Source organism: Ictalurus punctatus, chromosome 5, assembly GCF_001660625.3.
Source record: "Ictalurus punctatus breed USDA103 chromosome 5, Coco_2.0, whole genome shotgun sequence".
NCBI lineage: Eukaryota > Metazoa > Chordata > Actinopteri > Siluriformes > Ictaluridae > Ictalurus > Ictalurus punctatus.
In genome coordinates, this window is record NC_030420.2 from 23,700,256 (window position 1) to 23,721,115 (window position 20,860).

The following is a 20,860-nucleotide window of genomic DNA, read 5'->3' on the forward strand; positions in this document are numbered from 1 at the left end:
GAAGGTGCTGGAGTGTTATCTGGGTAATGGAGCAGAGGTAATTATTGCAAGAGTCCTCCAGCACATCCTATAGCTGCCACATTCAGTCCAGCTTCAGCTGGGAGTTGAACTCTGAAGTGCACTGGGTGTGAACTGATGACATTTGCAGTCTGACAGTTTTGCTTGGGACTAACTCTTCATTCCAGAAGAGTTGAAGTACAGCTTTTACCAGTACGTAAAATTAATAAAAGTTGTAAAACATCGATATACACGTATTTTGAAATGGAAAAAGCAACTACTGATAGATATTTGTATGGGTGTGTATGAGTAACGTGGTGCTCAGCTGACTCAGGATGTCGAGCTTATGTCTAGCCTTTTCTCACACACACACACACACACAGGCACACGCAGACTTTTGCAAACAGTGCCAGCTAACATAACCAGACAGCACCCACTTACCTGCCAAAATCACAGCTGCATTCCTGCATTTCATTGTGTGAATATGAGTGAGGCATGCACATGTCTGTGTGATTAAAAGAAGCAACATTTATATTTGAAGAGATGTACTAAAACATTAAAACCAGTACAGTGCAATTCGCAGCTGAAGAATTGTTTTCTTAACCTGAAGAGAAAGTGAATTCTCTAAATCTGGTAAAAGGAACAATCATGGCAGTCAAAACACACACACTTCACAAGCAATGTTCTAGTGGTGTTTAGTGTATGTTGTATCTTTTAAGGGAATGACAACTGGGAAATTAAGAGAAGGAGTTGAGAACAGGTAGGTTTGTTTGACGTGTTGATGGTTATGAGAATGATGCAAATACATGGTATTTTGCAACATTGATGAGAACTCTGAAATTGAAAATAGTAGGAGTGTACAGGTAGTTGGCTTGACGTGTTGATGGGTGGGACCTGAAACAGAATGACACACACACACAAATTAGACTGCATGTTATACCATAATGTCCATTGCACCAATTAATAGAGCTTATTATGTGATACAAGGCACATACCCATTCCAATTGTTGCCACTGTAGTCTTTGTGAGAGCATTTGATTTGGGAATTTTCCACTAGCTTTGCATCATAGGTTATCACACATGATTGAAAGGAAAAGTTGTATATGGAGTCTCCTTTTTAGAAACTGACTTTCTACAAAACACTGGATTTTTTATTTATTGAGACTGTCAATGGCACATTTTTTAATTACTGGCTCACTAAAAAGCTCCTTTAACATGCCGTATCTACTTCATGACGTGATCTCCTGCCCTACTGAATTGACCAAGGGAAAAAAATGACCCACACATGCCATGGTCCCCTATCTTAGTAAAACTTCGGGATGTATTGGCCCGGTCTTTGATCACCCAGCATGCTCCCTTCCTCCTCCTCAGTCCTCTGTAGCCGCACTCTTTCACATATCACCACAAGGTCGGGCTTGAAGAACCAACCTACCAGCTTTTCATGAGCCCAGAAACAATGGCAGGGGCTTGACCACACGAAGGCAACAGTAGAGTTTCCACTTCTTTACAACTCAGCAGGCCGACACACAGCTGGGTGGCCTCTAACAAACAGGAATCTTTCCAATAGACACACGCACACAATAGAATAAAAGGGCCCACTAGTGTATGTCGTGGAACCCATATGATACTCTTTCAGTCGTCCTCAGTTTTTCAGTTTGTCACTCAGATGTTTTCGCTATTGTGAGCAGTACAACCACACAATGCTGCTTCGTACATGAAAGGGTCCCATTGATTCCTGTCTTGTACCTCGGGTATAATTTATTGCTCGGATGTGTTCTGCCATCAGGAATGGTTTTGTGAGTGATGTCTTGACATGAACAATTATGAATTCTTGTAATTTGTCTAGTTTGAAATAACAGTCCCACTTTCTCATCACAGGATGAGCGTGAAGCTAGAGAAATGGTGAAGCGAGAGCAGGACGAAGCATATCGCTTGTCATTAGAGGCTGATCGCAAAAAGGTTTGTGAATGCAGCTACAAAACACATTTTATCTGAAAGTGGTTATATAATGGTGTAAGTTATAAGAATCCATGAATTTGACCTTTTCACAGAGAGAAGCACAGGAGCGAGAAGAGGCGGAACAAGTACGTCAAGAACGAATCAGGAAAGAGCAGGAAGAGGAACGGGAGGTAAGGACTGGCTTCATATTTTCAGTTACTGTCCTTAGAGCTAAGCTCTAGATTGTATTACTATGTAGTAAGGTAGACCGTGCAGTACCCGTTAAGCATGGTTTAATCGTGGATTCACCCAAGAATGATTTGAGAAACTTTAAAGGTTCTTCTAACAATGTTGAATTTAGTACTGAGGTCATAGTTCCAGGACCCTTTTTGTTTCCTTCTGCAGAGTGGGTACTTTTCTGTGCACCCGGAGCTGTTGAGGAGTAATTCACTTCTGTTAGCAGTGTTAATTGCGCATTGTGCTGAGTTCACCGTCTAGGTGAACTTTAACCTTGTAAATTAATGAACCTCAAAAGGTTCAAGCTGACAGAATACAAGAGGGTGGCTAATTAAAGAAAGTAGTAAGATTGAGATTTATTTCTGACCGCTGAAGTCACACCTTTCTCCACTGGGTCCAGCAAGATGCTAGTCCAGATGCACATGTCTACCACCACAGAAGAAATAGCATGCCATGGTTAGGTTTAATTTTGGCCCATTCAAGATTAAGCATAAGACAATGTCTGTGTTTAAATAACTGATTTAGTACAGTTTAGATAAAAATACATAATTAAGAATTCTTTAAATTCAAATGTATTAGTAAGGTTTTTGGCCACCATAAACTGCCACAACATCTTGAGTGCACCTTGGCATAGATGATCTGGAACCATACTGGAGGAATAAACACCATTCTTCCTAAATGTATTTCCTCAACTGGTGATGGTGGTGGAGTGTGACGTCTAACACACTGCTTCATAATTGCCAATATGTGTACAATTGTGTTTAGAACCAGTGCCTCTGAAGGCCCTAGCATATGATTCACATAATTTTCATCCACATCAAGTCATTTGGTGAACCCTCATGTCCTATGAATGGTGGCATTGTCATCTTAGAAAAGAGCAATCTCCATCTGTATCTCCTCAGAATAAGTTTCATAATAGAATAAAGGTGTTCAGTCACTTATCTCTAAAGCAGAGTTGTCAAATTTACATTATAGATGATATATATATAATATTGAAAAAAATTGAGTGTGTGTGTGTGTGTATATATATATATATATATATATATATATATATATATATATATATATATATATATATATATATATATATATATATATATGTGTGTGTGTGTGTATGTATGTGTATGTATATATATATATATATATATATATATATATATATATATATATATATATATATATATATATATATATATATATACACACATATATATATATATATATATATATATATACACATATATATAATTTTCTTTCTTTCTCTTTTTAAAGAGAATTAAGAAGAACTCACGCAGGCTTATCTTTGCTAAGAATGTACATTAGTCACCCATCTTTCTTATCTTCACGCTCCATCAACTTTCCTTTTTTCAACATATTCACAGGTCTATATGCAAAGTGATCAATTTCGAGATTTGGGTCTGATTCAAATGCAGCAGATAGTCGTCGATTTTACAGCAGTGCATCTGGAACATGTACCATCGCTACATGTACCATTCTATGGGTCTGCTGTGAAGTCTAGATAATAGCAGTAGATACTGCAGGCCAGGCTACAGCATTACAGCTACAGAAATACAAGTTTTTTTCCCCTTTGTCACCTGTCTGTATACGGTAATACACAGCAGTACATGAAATAAGATTGTTACCATCCATTTATAGAATTCCTGGCTGTGACATACAATCTGTGCTTTTTTCTCAAGTGGATTGTGTATGATGGGTGCATGCCAACTCAGTGACATATTTGGATAATTTAAATTTCTGACAAATGTAATGTAAAATATTTCTACAGAGGGCTGGATATACTGTGACAGCATATTCTCTATATGTATAAATGTATATGATTCTCCGGTTGTTTACATTCCTTTTAAAGATAGTAGCATTCAAATGTACGTATTAAAGCCGGGACTAAAAAGGATTTTCAGGCAATTGCTTGTGGCCGGAAAAGCAGCTCGTACAGACCAAGAAAGCCACCATTCTACTGTTTGTGGCACACACAAATGTTATTGTCCCTTTAGTGAATTGAAATGCACAACACACAGGTTCATATTAAATCCCTGCTGCACAATGGCAGCACAACACTCACTCACACACAAAGCAGACTTGAGTTTAAAGGGAAAGCTGATAACCCAGACTTCCTGGCCCTCCCCATGGCCTGCTTATTGTCTGTTTACTCAGTAATATAAAGCGTGTTGTCCGCCGATGTGAACCTGCTATATGAGATGATTTGTCACATTAGTTAAACAGGCTTTCACAAAGACTTATAATTAGCTTAGTCCAGTTCAGTCTCTCTTTTTCTTTTACATTCAGTGCTCCCTCTATTGCCATGGTGTATTCAACTCCTTGTAAGCAACAGTGTATTTTCAGATATATGATACCGCACAATGGCTTGCATTAGCTCGATTTTAGAACCTTTTTCGATTAAGCTTTTAATGTATAAAGCATGTAGACAAAGATGGTACTGGAGTAATTGTGGCAGGTCATTTTTCGTTTGTGTGTGTATATGTGTGCATGCGGTTTAATGAGAGAGAGCGGCTTTTTAAGGCTGCTCACCTGCTGTCTGTAATGAACCCTAAGAGACTCACTACAGTGCACACCACAGAGGAAACACACACACGTGCACACACAGATAAAAATCACCTGCACCCAGCACCTGCAGTAGTTATTTATTCTCTGCCAGTTTTGTGAAATATTGTGTGGTCACGCACATGTGCCATCAGTTTCATACCTTTTAATGCGAAATCCCTGGACTGTGAAATGGTTGAAATCGCATGTATTCGTTTTTTCTGTTCTTCATCGTAGGGCTGCTTGATTATGGGAAAAAAAAAATCATAATCACAATTATTTCGGTCAATATTGAAATCACGATTATTAAGCATGATTACTCATTAACTGTTTAAAAAAAACCAAAAAAAACCATTTTATTGTATTTTTCAACTGAAAAAAATATGTAAAGCAAATTTTTATATATATATATATATATATATATATATATATATATATATATATATATATATATATATATATATATATGTGTGTGTGTGTGTGTGTGTGTGTGTGTGTGTGTGTGTGTATATGTATGTCAAACAAATTAGATCATTAGCTACTTGCATTCATTTTTTTATGCTTGTGCACGAAATTTCTGCATTTTTCCGCATCTCTTTCTACTGTATTGATGTCTTTCTTGTAAGCTAGTGGAGCACGTCATGTGACGCATTTCAGCGAATCGCATCACCAGAAATGAACTTTAAACTTCCTTAGCCATTGAAATTCTGTCCTCTGGTTTAGATCAGCCTGTAATTTCTCACTATTAGTGAGCTCTAGAAAGGAAATGACTGTATTTAGACCAGCTGTCATGACACTAGAGGAAATGAGCCCAATGATACCAAACATTATTTCTTTTTGTTCCACATCGGACTCCTTGAAACCAAATTGTTTCCAAACGGCTGAAATGGTTTAAGCGTTCTTGTCGACCAAGGGCTCTCTTTCAGTCATCTTGGCTCGAGCTGAACTAAAAATGCCACAGCCTGGCAGGGATTGAGTTTGGCCTTTTAGGGAGGGGTGAAAACGCACCGCTGTAAAGAAAAATGTCATGCGGTTTTTAAAAAAGACAAAACGAGAACATTGTGAAAGGGAATGTGCCATATTAATCGTTTTTATCTCGATTTTTTTTTGTTTTGTTTTCATAATCGTCAGCGGTTGACCTCGAATCTTCGATTAATCGCACAGTCCTACTTCGCCGTTCTGGGCCTCGTTCATGTGACATAATAATCCTGCTTGTCAACTCACACATGCTCCAAGACTACTCCTGTGTACATTTAACGTGCATCACTTCAAATGGAAATAAACCAGCCGTACTAGAATCTGTTTCTCTGCTGCTCGGGTTATCTCTGGTGCCAGGGATAAAGATGGAAGATATTAAAGGGAGTCTGCGTAGCGTGTAGTGGGCAGCAGCTGCTTCTAGGCACTGTGTTTTTGTGTGTGAGCACATTCTGGCTACCTTAATGCTTCATTTTTCTGACATTGTGCATGAATAAACAAAAGCAGCATGATGCTCTCCACCTGGAGTCTCTCCAAACTTGCCAGCGCTCATACACACACACACACACACACACACACACACACACACACACACACACACACACACACACACACACACAGACACACACAAATGCACACTGCGGCCCCCTTGCTGCATATGTGCAGTGACAATGGATTGAGGCAAACATTGTAGGGCAAGAGAGAGGGGAAATGCTGTCTGTGATTCGGAGTCTTTTGTGTCCGATGTGGATGAAAGAAGGAAAAAGAAGAGGGGAGTGGTGATGTCGTTATTCTGCCTTATGTCAGGTGCTACACAAACACACACAGATATGCTCTGTTTGTTTTGTGCATTGAAAGAGATGCTCCGAAGTGCTCTTTGTGTGCAAGGTTGGGTGGACGGACACAGACACACACACACACACACACACACACACACACACACACACACACACACACACATATGCTGAGGGTTAGGTCCAGGGAGGGATACTGCTCGCCCCCTAAAGAGCCCTTACCACGCGGGCCACTACCTGAGGGAGCAGGGCCGGCACGCGCACAACACAAAGCCTGCAGCTGCTAATGAGCTACTGTTGTACACTTTGATGAAATATAATTGCATTACGGTGGGTAAATAAAGGCGGCGCATGTTGTCACAGCATATGCTACCCAGTGTCACAACAGGAACAACAAGCTGGAGGTGAAAATCCCCAGCGAGCAAAGGTCCTGCTTCAAGCCACAGGAGACCCAACTACACACCTCCTCCATTCTCTCTATCACATTTCCTCTCATCTTTATTTAGTGTTTTCAATTTCTACAATTCTGCTTTCTGACTTAACTTGCCCCTTTCAATCTGAATATATTGCATATTATACATTCCAGATGAAGCGTGTGCTCTAAATAACCATGTTTAAATCATAATGATGTATGTAATAAAGCAGACTCACCTTTGAGAGTGTTATTTTATATGACTTTATTTTTGATAATTTTGCAGCAATATTTGATCATATAGTAATCGAGATTTCCTGTCTTAATGCCAATCTCCAGGCCATCCGTCTTTCACTGGAGCAGACCTTACCGCCAGAGCCCAAGGAGGAAACCGGAGAACCAATCAGTAAACTGCGTATCCGGACGCCCAGCGGAGAGTTCTTGGAGAGGCGTTTCCTTGGCAGTTGCAAGCTCCAGGTCCTTTTTGACTTTGTGGCCTCCAAAGGCTATCCATCAGATGAGTTCAAACTGCTCACCACTTTCCCCCGTAGAAACGTGAGTCTGCATACACGCACGCAGACACACCATCGCTCTCCAGCCATAAGTCCTCCTTCACCCTTAACAGATTTTCTATTCTTGATGTTGATATTAAAAGGTGACTTTTAATTCTTGGAATTCTTGTCCATCTCTGGGGCAGTAATTAAAGTACAGACACTAGATTGTGTGTGTGTGTGTGTGTGTGTGTGTGTGTGTGTGTGTGTGTGTGTGTGTGTGTGCGCGTGCGCGCGCGCTTGTGTGTGTGGGTCATTGTGTGTGAGTGTTACAGCTCAGCAGGAAAAATAGAGTGTATAATTGGCTAGTTAATTCCGCCATGTGGCTAGAGTTTGTTGCTCGACTTTAATCCCTTAGTGTTTGTGTGCGCACGCTCGGGCATGTGTTTTCTCTACTATAGGACTCTACAAATACTCACACACCTGCACGTTAATTAAAATCTGTGCGTCACTAATTAGTATTTTCATCTTTTTTTATTTCTTTTTTTATACATCTATCCAGAAGTACATGCATCATTTTCAGAATATTAATTAGGGTGTTTGATGCAGGAAAGCACACTGGCTACTTAGGATACAGTCAGCACATTTCTCTTGTGTGAGTCGGTTTTTCTACCGCATGGTCATTAGAGAGCTGGGTGTGCTTGCTCTGCGGCAGGTAGATAACAAGCACTGCCCTTAACGACCTGACTAATTAACAGCATGGAAACAGAAATGGGCTTTCCATTAATCAGGAGAAGTGTGCAGGCCTGCCCAGACAGCATGCCATCTGAGCCCATGGGGACCTGGAGGATGGTCCCCGCAAAAAAAAAAAAACCCACACACATACATGGAAAGAAATAAGAGCACACGTAAACACTCTCATTAGGCACATGCAGTATCATATTGCAAAATATTAACACTATTGCCAAAGACTTGTATAAATATACATATACCACGAGCAAATATGTATATAAATAAGCTAAACCAGCACTTCATGGATCACATGAGCTTTATGTTTAGGAACCAGAGTAGAGCTGTGTGTGGTGAAAAGTGTATCCAGCATTGGAGTGAGTTTACAGAGTTGAGAGTGGAAAAGACTGGCAGTATTTTCCACTGTGAACACAGTGCCCAAGTTTAATCCTCCTCCTCTCTCTCCCTCTCTCTAGTTCTCCTTGCTGTAATTAAAATCATCTCTTCCACAGACTCCCTATCCTTCCCTCAGGATTAGAGCTTGCAGCACTATTGCGTTTGTAATTCAGCACAAATGTTTCACAAACTTCATCTCACCCTCTTTCTCTTTCTCGGCTCCACACCCAAAAACCCCGAGCTAATTGCCAGCAATAAGTGAGTGAACAAACAGAGATGGGGTCTGTGATGGGGGAAGAACCTAGTACCCGAACGCTGTTGTTTCTCTATCCATCCTTGCGGCATTGGAGCTTGTCCTTTGTCAGGTCCTGTTTGTTCTTTCCTTCTCTTTGAGCACCTGCCTTCGTTGGGGGAGAGCTAGAGGAGGGATTAGCACTAGCTTCTGCATTCTCCATCTATTCATATCCTCTTTAATGCAGTGCCAGAGTTCCATAGGCTGTCACACACTATTCATATTGTCTTCAATACCATGGCACAGTGATCTAGGGTGATGTTGGGAATCGGTATAAGTTAATCAATTTTTGACGACTTCTGTAATGGCGGTTTGAAAGGTTCTCCTCAGGCTCGCCTCCTCTTTAGCAGCTGTGGTCGCTGTCTGAAAGTGAAGCCATCCCAGGACGACTCAATGTGTGTTTTAAGTTTGGCGTCTCTGATGTTGGCGTGCAGTTTTGTTTGTGTGTTTAGATTGGCCCTTCGCCTATGATGTGTAGAGCCTCTCTTGCAGCCGTGCTAAAGGCTAGCCAGGAGGCAGGGCTGTGCACTCTGCCAGGGAACAAGTTCTCTTGCCTGTTCTCTTGCCTGTGACCCCCGCTTCAGCCGTGCACCAACTTCAGCTAACGCTAACACCCTTGCTACCCTCCTGCAGCCTGATAATGATCCCCCACTGCTTTCCTAATTGGCCAAATAAACACTTCACAACACGGTGCTAAGTCAGACCTGGCTATTGGATTTTAATTAATGGTGAAGGGCCCTAAATGGCTTCATTACAAACGCGTTGTTTCAGCTGCACGTTTTGCCCCGTTTCGAAGCCAGTTTATTGCCCATGCACTGTTTATTTTCCCCTGACTCCTTGCAGTGTATGGGCCAATTCTTTTGATTCGGACTAATGAACTGCAATATTTATCTGACTGCCTTTTGAAGTGGTGATGCAGAGTTAAACAAAGCCAGAATTACATCACTGAGAGCTCAGCTGCTGAGTTCATTGTTAATTTAGTTTAAATGTTTTGTGCACTTCAACTGTGCCATTCTAATTTAGTTTGTTTTTTACTCAGGCTGCTCTGTAGACTCGTCTTCATAACATCCACCTGCTTTATTGTGAAAGAGCCGTATTGTGATTTTAATTAGTTTGTTCCAGGGTAATCCGTAAACATTCTTTTACTGAAATTAATTTTGCCACTTTGGCAGCTGAGGATGATGGTAGTCAATCCTGTTTCTGCCTCACGTAAGCGACGTCACTGCTGGAAAATAAAAGTGTATTGTTTGACTTTCTCCATAAAACAAATATTCATGCTCATTTATTATTTGATGGATTTTTTTTTTAACACCAGTGTTTAGATTCTAGATACAGCCTTCATTAAACCTCTTTTTCACAGCCTATACAGTAAAATTAGCAGGACTGAATTAGCTCCAGCAGGGCTGAACCTAATTAAACTCTGTCTGTGTAAATTGGACTCTGTAGGAATCAGCATATGTGCACTTATAACCCAATCTTTTACTACTGACGTACAGTTGCAATCAAAATTTTTCAACCTCCATTGCAAATCAGGTTTATTGTCAAAATTTACAGACTTTCAGCTGTTTGCAATGAACAAATCAAACAAAAGTATTTGAAATAGTTATGACGGACACAACGAATGCTTCAAGGGGTTTCCCCAAATTCAACTGAAAATTCAACTTCTCCAGTTTCAAGATTATTCAACACCTTCATGACAAGCATCTTTAGTACTTAGTAGAGCACCCTTTTGCTGTCATGACATGCTGCAAATGAGATGCATGGCTTCTGGCAGTGTTCCTGAGGAATCCTAGCCCATTCCTCTGAGCAATGGCCTCCAGTTCAGTAATATTCTTGGGTTTGCGTGCTGCAACCGCCTTCTTCAAATCCCACCAGAGATTTTCTACGGGGTTCAAGTCAGGTGACTGTGATGGCCCTGTAGAATCTTCCAGGACGACTTCAGCAACCAAGCGTTGGTGGACTCCGAGGTATTGTTGGGATCATTGTCATGTTAGAAGGTCCAATGACACCCAAGCTTCAACTTCCTCACAGATGGCATGACGTTTTCTCTTAGGACTTCCTGATATTTCAATGAATCCGTCTTGCCTTCCACATGTTGCAGTTTTCCAGTGCCAGAGGATGGAAAGCAGCCCCAAAGCATCACAGAGCCACCACCATGCTTAACTGTGGACAGACTGTTCTTTCTTCATTCTTCTTCCTCCATCGTGCCGAAAAGTTCCAGTTTTGTTTCATCGCTCCACAGAACAGAATCCCAAAACTTCTGTGGCTTATTTATAGGATTTTGAGCCGAATTTTCTTGTCCTTTTGGGTCAGTAGAGTGTATGTCTCAGAGTTCTGGCACGGAAACCTTCTGCATTTAGTACGCGCCTTACTGTGCTTACTGAAACCTCAGTGCCTGTTGCCACCAAGTCTTGCTGCAGGTCTTTTTGCTGTCACTCGAGGATTTTTCACAACCTGCCTTCTCAGGAATCTGGTTGCAGCAGTTGATAGCTTCCTTTTTCTGTCCCATCCAGGTATTTCATACATTTTCTTCCCCTAGCCAGTTCAGGTATTTCAAGTGTTCCACCTCAAGCACACTTGGTGCACCTAATGAAGCCCTTGATTAGTTGCATGAAGTGTGCTTGAGACAACACCTGTTTTGCATATTTGTGCTGTTGTGAGGACTGGAGAAACTGGAGAAATCATTGTAAGTTGCATTTTCAGTTGAATTTGGAGGAACCACACAAAGCATTCGTTGTGTTGAACTATTTCAATAGCTTTTGTTTGATTTGTTCATTGCAAACAGCTATTGTCAAATTTTGACAATAAACCTGGTTTGCAGTTGGGGTTGAATAATTTTGATTGCAGCTGTACCTGGCATAAGTCAAATCCTCTGTCTTTCTTTTTTTATTTCTCTCTTTAGCTCTGTCTTGCTGTTTCTCTCAGCCTATTGGGTCACCTGGGTGGCTGTCTGTCTTGTTTTTGTTGGCCTGTGTGGGGCCGTTCAGGATGAGTTTGTTAAAGGTTTAGGCGGATTACCTGCCATGAACATCATCAGAGCCTAAAGAAAACAGCCAGCAGTCATGCAAGACTCTTCTCACTCACACAGCCACTTCTTTCCTTTTAATAACCCTTCACAGGATTACAGAGAAATGAGTCAGTCCATCTTGAAATGAGCTCACTTCATATGTTTGCTCGCTCGCTCGCTCGCTCGCTCGCTCGCTCGCTCTGTCTGTCTGTCTGTCTGTCTGTCTGTCTGTGTGTGTGTGTGTATTACCGTGCTATGAGCATTGTTACCTAGAATAGTCTAATATAATTGGTGAAGGGCAAGCAGAAGGTTCTGGAGAAACAAACAAGTGATGAGGAGAGAGGGAGATGAAGAAAGCGAGACACGTAGAGGGGAGGAAAGCAACAGCTTTGTTTGTTGACAGATGCTTCTGCTCTTATGGTCTGTTAATTGGATACCAATGTAAACAATCACCCATGGCATCTGTCTCCTGCCATAGAGTGACACCTTGTTTCTCTCTCTTTTTTTCCCTCTCTTAAACACAACAGTCATCAAAACACAGCCACACCTGTGCCACCCTGTACCCTCATTTGCTTCTACCTGATGCTGGGGTGTTATAGCAGCATTTCAGGTTCATTTACATAGGCAGTATTTGTGAAGTGGACGCAGGAGGAGGGAGAGAAAGTGTGGAATGGTGGGTTGGTTAGGTTTTTTTGTTTTTTGTTTTTTTTTGCAGTGCCATCTTGCCCATCTATCTCTCCTCTCTCTCTCGTATATCCTTCTCTCTCCCCCTTTGCCAGCCTGTGCTGGTGTTGTCTCACCCTTCTCCTGCTGTCGAGTGCCACCTCCTCCCCGTGTCGCACTGCACCCTCAGGTCATGCTCAGGAACAAAGGGCAGCTATCACACACTCAGATGACTTTTGGGGGCAACAAAGCAAATGTGCTGTTATTGGTGTACCTTCACTTGAGTCCCCTGAGAGACACAAGCTGCTGGGGAGCCTCTCTGATCTTCCCGACAACCATCAGGGCTGTGCGGAACAGCATCTCTGTCAGAGGGCTTGCAACCCTGTCTTAATAAGACACCTTGATATGACTCTTTTTACTGCTGTTCAGAAAACAAATGAGTGTGTGTTTGTGTGTGTGCGTGCAGTTGATTATAATGGACAAACATTTTGATATATTTCCCTGTACTGAGAAACCAATTCTTGGATCAGTCAGTAAAGTTGTGCATAAAATACATATTCTTGTAGAAAGCGTGTAAACTCTGAGAGGCAAAAAATGTCTATCTATCTCTCTGGGTGAATTTCTATAGAAACACTACACAAGGTTTCTTCTTCAGAAAACATTCCAAACAACACATAAAGAACTTTTTTTTTTAAAGCATGAAGCAGAACTACTTTTTACTATTTTGCTTCAGTGTTGCATAAAAATAAATCTGTTCTCACTGGGTGCATTTTTTGTTTTGTTTTGTTTTTTGTTTTTGTTTTTTTAAATAAAGGACCATACTAATTCTGGGTAGGACCCCACTTTGCTCTCAGAACAGCCTCAATTCTTCTTGACATGGATCCCACAAGGAATTTATTTGAGATTCTGGTCCATGTTGATGTGAATGCATCACATAATTGCTGCAGATTTGTCAGCTGCACATTAATTCTACCACATCCCAAAACTCTATTAAATTCAGGGATGCACATTGAAGTACACGGAACTCATGGAACCAGTTTGAAGTGCGTCGTGACATGTCGCATTATCGTGCTGGATGTAACCATTTTAAGATGGGTAAATTGTAGCCGTGAAGGGATGTACAACACCACCCCGATATGCTTTGGCATTCAAATGATGTTTGATCGGTCTTAAACGGTCCAATGTATGCTGAGAAAACACTGTTCACGTCCTTACACCACCACAACCATGGATCCATGCTTTTAACTCCAACTTCTGACCCCACCATCTGCATGTCGCAGCTCAAATCGAGATCATCAGACCAGGCGACATGTTCCAGTCTTCAGCTTCCAGTTTTGGAGAGTCTGTGCCCACTGTAGCCTCAGTTTCCTGTTCTTGGCTGACTCAAGCAGAACCCAATATGGTCTTCTGCTGTTGTAGCCTGTCCGCCTCAAGGTGCCTCAAGGTATTAATTAGAATATAGCCAAATTCAGATAAATACAGGAATATCGATGGCTAGTTGTGTGTGCATGTAAACGTAGTCAATTGATGCCTTCACAGATTTTTTTTTTTTTTTACTTTTATCAGTAATACATTTATGATTTGTGGTCATAGTGGGCAAGACCTTTTCATTTTTAGCAGGATTTTGCATGTGTTATGTTAGCTATGTAATTTGTAGCTAAGGTGAAAAATAGCTGCCAGTGTCAACACTGGGTAAACAGGTTTTCCACTCTTTAATCAGTACAGGAAAACATTGAAATTCTTGCCCTTTATAAACAGGTATACAGTTGCAGAGTAAATTGAGAAACATTTCAATTTCAAAAGTATTTCTTGCCTAGTTACATTCAGCATAGAAGTCTGTGGTGTGATATTGCTCTATATTAGTAATATAGTACATTATTGTGGTCAGGTAAACAAAAAGCTTTTCATATGCTTCAGGGTGTCCTTGATGGTTCTGCTGTGATGCTTTATGACTCTGAACTGTAACACTGAAAGTACAGAATTAGGTTTTGCGTGGCTTACTGCTCACTGCATGTTCTTGCCACTGTGAGGCCACTGTGTTAATTGCTAGTTGGGGGTAAGACTAGGAGGTCTGCTGAGCTTGGAATAGAGGTCTTAATCAGGCTGCAGTTAATGCCCTGTGATGAGCTCTCAGTGACCGCACAGTTTGGGACACACAGGTGTGAACACAGGCCCTATGTAACACGAGAACCTCACGCTATTAGCTCACTACAATCAACTCACGACTCTCTCTCACCCTCTCTTTCAGATCTGGTTCTGAGAAATCAGTATGTTTCTTCAGACTCTCTTGCCCTGTTTTCATGGCACCCCACTATAGTGTTGCTGTCATGTAGGTTAGCATGGGATAAACCGTTATAGGTCCACCACATGCCCCCCTCCCCCTCAATCTGGCTGTGTTTGTGTTTTGGATTGGTGCATGTGTAGCATGTGTAATAACAAACATGGTCTATCTCTGAGGGAAAGGGGACACTCAGTGCTCATGGTGATGTGATCAGATTACTGTGACTCTGGTTCATGGTTTCATAGACACAGACCCCACACAGTGCACACCATAGCCCACACACAGCAGGCAGTCACCTACACATACATTTGACATTTAAGAGAGAAGTAGTCCCTACTAACGTAAGAAGATGACCACTGCACGATTAATGGATATTTACTTTATTTGTTCATACTTGACATTTTACAATATTGTTGAATGACTGTCTTTATTGCAGTAGTTTATGTGTTTTCTCTCCTTCTCACCAGATAACTCAGTTAGACCCGGCATGGACGTTGCTGGAAGCCAAACTCTTCCCTCAAGAGACCCTCTTTCTGGAGGCCAAAGAGTAGGACCGACTGCACTTGGACAAATCACACAAACAATGAAGAACTTTAGCATGGTGTCCACAGAGAGCAGCCACACGCAAACACACTCACAGTACGTTGTACATGAATAATGAGTGTTTGTTATGATTCACACTGAAGCTTTCACAAGCACAGAGATAGTGACACTCACTCACACACAGAACTGTCATGTTTTTCTCCACCCAATGAAAAGGTAACAAAAAAAAAGAAAAAAAAAACAAACCAGTCGTGGAGACTCAGAATGCCATCACAGGTGAGGACGATCCACTATGGCTGCTTTTTAGACCTGATTTGTGCAAACAAACAAATAATTAAATAAATAAAATACCCAAACATGGTGGTATGTGACAAGCAAATAGATATTTCGTTAAGAACTCTGGACTATTTCTTTTTTTTTTCCCCCCACACTATTGGTTCTCTTGCTCTTTGGCAAAGCCCTATGGAGTGTCGGCTATCTGCATCTCCTCTTTACTGATGAAAAGCTATGTTCTCAACTCCTTAAAAAAAAAACCCAGAACATTCATGGTCAATTTTCTCCCTCCCCGTTTTAGGTTTGATGCTGTATTAGTTTTAGTTGTATACATTATAAAATGTACATACGAACATGTCAATTTCATGGTGCTTATTTTTTTTAATGGCACTGTGGGATTTGGTAACAATAAAAGAGTCTAGAGATCGCCATTAATTTGGATTTTGGACATGCGGAAAAAATGTTGCTTCCTTTCAATCAAATTAACAAGGTATGCACTGAGGGGCCATCTGTGGCTGAACTTGTGCAAAGAATTCGGGACGTTTATTGTGCCTTAGCTTATGGTCATTTGTGTAACTTGATTCCAATCATAAGTTACGCAGTGACCTTAGGATCTAATAGTGTCACTTGGGAAATGAGCAAAGTGAAATCTTTGAAGTTCTTTTGTTGTATTTTGAACAGGCTTGTGATTTGCTAGCAGGAAATAATATATTTCTATTTGCAGTGACTTCTATCTTCACAGGTGCAAGTTTTCTGGTTCATCAAGTCTAGGCATCAATATTTTTCTTTTGAAAAATACGTCTGTTTTTTAAAAAAGACATTAAGTTCTCATATAAGGCAGAACCTGGAATGGAGGCTTTGTTTTATATATATGACCTGTAATTGCAGTGACTGCACTGATCTGTCATTGGGAATAACTAAAATGAGTTTTGCTTATATATATTTTTTGCAGTAATGCTGGAGGGTTTAGACCGATATGCCCATATGAAAGTCAAACAAATGGTTGGATAAAATTGATTCATTGTCTTGTTTTTCAGCTGTGTATTTCCAGACTTCTGTCTATTATCTGCCACAAAGGCTAATTTTCCCTGTTCAGCTCTGAGATTAAAAGCTTACTGCACCATCTGCAGCGCCGTTCATCGCACAACCAAATCGAAGAAGTTTGAGTGAGAGAAATGGAGTGCTAGTCCTCAGCCAGTCTCAACGACCTTGTGTGGAGCTTAGAGAGGTTGGGGAAACATGTTTGGGAATTCTGCACATTAGCTTGTGTGTGGTGATGCTTCTGTTTAGCATGCAACACACGCTTCAGTAAATGTTCTAAAATGTAATGTAGCCTGCATGCTCCTTCTTACACAGTGGAGCTATTTTACAAGGAATGTTTCATACAGTGAGGGCCATAATTATTGACACTCTTGATAAAGATGAACAAAAATGGTGGGTAAGAATAAGCTGCACTTCACAATATGAGGAAAACACATGTATTGTAATGTATTTATTGTAAACCAATTGTTTTGTGTACCAGTGTGATTTATTTTTATTTTATTTTTTTTAAAAGGAGTTCAGTTTTGATGTTATTTTACAACCTTTCAGCCAAAGTCCCAGTGGCATTTAGGCAATCAAGGTACTTTAGTTTATTTGTAACTGTCAATAAAGGCTTTCTTCAGGCAACTAACAGTCTGTTGAAGTGGATGTCATGATGTAGCCCTGTTGAAAATTGGTGAACACCAAATATCTGACCAGATATTACATTTTCTAACACTTTCCTGTGGATTGTTAAAATCAGATCCCTCACCAGGTAAGGCAACATGCTCCTGGGCTCTTGTTTGGTAATTTATCAGGCAACTCGACAATAATTTTTTTAAATGTCTTTCAACAGTGGTGATAGATGACATATATTTGGGATCAAACACATTTTTAGACCACAGTGAAACCTGAACTCAGGAACTGCTACAAAGCTTTTTCTTAAAATACATTTGAATTAAAATTCCAAAATTCATTGAAAATCTGATTTTATTTATTTATTTATTTATTTTTTAAAAACACGAGATTCCCTTACTCTTGATTTTCAGAAGAGCATTTCTCTCATGGAGCTCTTTATCATTACATATTGACTTGATCATATATGTCCTTTATTTTAAATATCTTATATGTTCATCTTCATCAAGGGTGCCAGTACTTTTGCATGACTTGTGAAAAAAATGTTTTCAAAGAGGAAAATACACATGTAACTGTGTAGTGTGTGGCAAAATGCTTTGTTGATTAGTGTAGAGCAACCGAGACCAATTTTCGGTTATAACCTATAACTTTTTAGTTTTAGATTTAGTCCTTTTTTTTTTTATATAATCAGGATTTTTCAGTGGCCATTTTGCAGTATCATCATTGAGAAGAACTTTCTTAAACCTTTCTTCCTGATGTCTATCTCATTCCAGAGTTGCCTCAACACCACTCTTAGTTCTCATGCAAAGAATTTCAACATTTGTTCACTGTGTCAGTCTTCTACCTTACCTTTTACCTTACTTCTCAGGTCTCAATCCTTCATACATTCCCTCAATCACTCTCATGACTCAAAACCAGTGTTCCATATCTCAATATTTCTTTTAAAAGGTCAGCAAGACAAACTCAAAAATTACATTGGGTTTAAGATTATAAATGATCTGTGAATGTATTAGACTGTTCATTCTATCAGTATTAGAAGCCAAAATCTCACCAAGTCAGGGGCTGAGAAGAGATCCTGATACTAGACCTTTCTGATACTCTATAGGACAAAAAGCATGAGGACCACTCCAAATATGTTTTTTCTTTACTGAAAAGTGGTTATTGAGTTTTTCAGCATGCGTTGTGAATTTTTGCTTGCTCAAATATGCTGAAAATAACAAAAGCTAAGTTTGAACTCATTCGCCCTGCTTTTGCTTGGTTAGTCCTGTGAGCTGGTTCACATGGAGTCCGAGTCTGTGTCCGAGTATCATGTCTGCGTGCCGAGCAAAAGGCGTTGGCATGTAAGCTACACTGCTTGTCAAGATGAAGTATCACTGATGCTTACTGGTGCAGAAATGACAGGTAACTCTTTTAACCTGAGGCACTAATTCTGATTGTGCAGCTCCTGTGATGTGTGATATTACTGTTTCAATCACTGAGTGTTTCACTAATGTGCACAGACGTGTGCTTTGTACAGACACAACTAGCCTTAATGGGTTGGTCGGAAGTACTGATAATGGGATAGAGTGATGATGTTACTTTCAACTTGATCCAACTTGTCTTTTTTATTCACAGTGGGAAAGTGGGAGGGAGGGTGTGTTTTGAGCAAAGTGAAAAGAGACCAGATATTTCCACACCTCTAATAATAAGCTTGGTGTTTAAAAGCCACAATCTACTTTTTAATGATGTGTTAAAAACCATTAAGGCAGAATTAAACATAAAATTGTTCAAATACTTTAATGATGTTAAATCCCATATCACAGACCTAAACCTTTTATTGCGCATATATGATCACCATGATTGATTAGAACAATATGCATACATTTTCAATATGGTTTCAGTAAACACTTTTCACTGTTTGCTTCGACTAATGTGATCTTATTAGTAGCAAGGAATCTTTCACAATTTAAGTTTAAAAAATAAATAAATTGCAGTGGAAGGCTAGAAGTACAATAATTGGACCACTTTTTGCAAAGCCAAACAACTTTGAGACAGTTTGCTAATAAAACTGTTGCAAATGCATCTTGTGCCTCTTCTGTTTATCGTTTAGAGCTAAGACAGAGCTATCAGCCAACTAACACAATAAGATGAACAACCTGCTCTAGTTTCACATTTTAGCGATCAATATCAAGTAAAACTTATTTACACTGTGTGAACTATTTGCCTTCTTAACCACAATGGCTGAACAAGAAGCCCCTTCAAGCTATGGAGAAACAGTCTTTGAACTCTGGTGACCTTTAATCTTCTTTTCCATATTATAAGTGATCAGCAGTCAAACCCTTCCACATCTCAATCAGCACCAAAGAACAGGCGTCTGTCAATCATACAGAGGCCCCGCCCACTACTTGGACCAGGAGGTTGTGTCTCACACTACAGCTTCCTTTATGCAGCACGTACTGAGCTGCTAACTCGGGTGTCGGCGCGATGCTCCGATGACAAAGGGGAAGCGTTCAATAATGTTTAAACAGTCTTTAAGGGTCAAGAATGCTGGCCCTCGGTGGGAGAACACAGTTCCTAACGCATGCACCCCCCCTTTGAAGCGGCTTCCTGATCCCACAGCATCGCGCATGGCCGCCATGCTAAAATCCCAGACTAAACTAACCTGGCGGGTCACTCAAAGTTTACTTTCTCAGACGTGCTGGCTCTCAAAGACCCTCAAAGAAACTGAATCTATGCAGCTTAAACAGCCGAGCACAAAGCAGTCCATTGCTCTACGACTTTTTCTGTCGCCTTGTGCCATTAAAAAAAATCTACGTTAAAAAACAAAAGCAGATTTCGTTCTTCTGTCCAGTCACAGTCCAGTTAGATCGGACAATCTTATCTCTTGTCGGACATGGGCTGATTATATGGATTAGCTATAGGCCTATGTAGCATGCGCATATATATATATATATATATATATATATATATATATATATATATATATATATATATATATATATATATATATATATATATATATATATATATATATATATACAAATCTCAATATGTAGCCTGTCCTATGTGTCGTTCTTCTGATATTTTTAAAACAGTTTTTAGGCATCAGGTCTGTTAACATAAAAATAACATATTATATTGTTTGTTTGTATGTTTCGTTTTACCCTATCCAATTTTGGCCGTCTCATGGCAACACCATGCTAGTATGAAAAACACACAACTTTTAATATTATGTTGTAACTGAATACATCAAAAAGCTTTATTTAACAATAATTGAAAAAACCCAATACAAAAAAAGGCCATGATGTGTGTCATCAGATGGTTAAACTGCTTAAAATACAAAAATAAACATAATTCAATGGCTTTAAAAAAATTATAGAAGCGATGATATTTAACAACTCTACTACGGTAACATTAAAATGCAAATTGAATCACAAATTAACAACAGAGTTAAATAGAAGATTCCTCCGTGCTGTAGAGTAACCATATTCTGTGGTTATTGATTGATTTATTACAGTTAAACCTATGAACACTGCAGTCATTCCAGCTGCCAAATAGCCTACTGTAGCTATAATAATGTCCCAGGGTAATATTGAGAAATATACTATTTTCTTTCATCTTTAAAACAACATAATAAT

General features: G+C 39.9%; 1 protein-coding gene across 2 annotated transcripts in view; it reads left to right on the top strand.

Moving 5' to 3' along the window:
• Nucleotides 1–16,712, top strand: part of faf1 (Fas (TNFRSF6) associated factor 1) — a 75,767-nt gene extending 59,055 nt beyond the window's left edge. For both annotated transcript variants that reach the window (XM_017468366.3, XM_017468368.3), the window contains exons 17-20: nucleotides 1,876–1,956; nucleotides 2,049–2,126; nucleotides 7,252–7,467; nucleotides 15,239–16,712. In XM_017468366.3, coding sequence (XP_017323855.1) covers nucleotides 1,876–1,956; nucleotides 2,049–2,126; nucleotides 7,252–7,467; nucleotides 15,239–15,322 — 459 coding nt within the window. In that variant the 3' untranslated portion in view covers nucleotides 15,323–16,712. The remainder of the gene's footprint in view (nucleotides 1–1,875; nucleotides 1,957–2,048; nucleotides 2,127–7,251; nucleotides 7,468–15,238) is intronic.
• The last annotated feature ends 4,148 nt before the right edge of the window (nucleotides 16,713–20,860 follow it).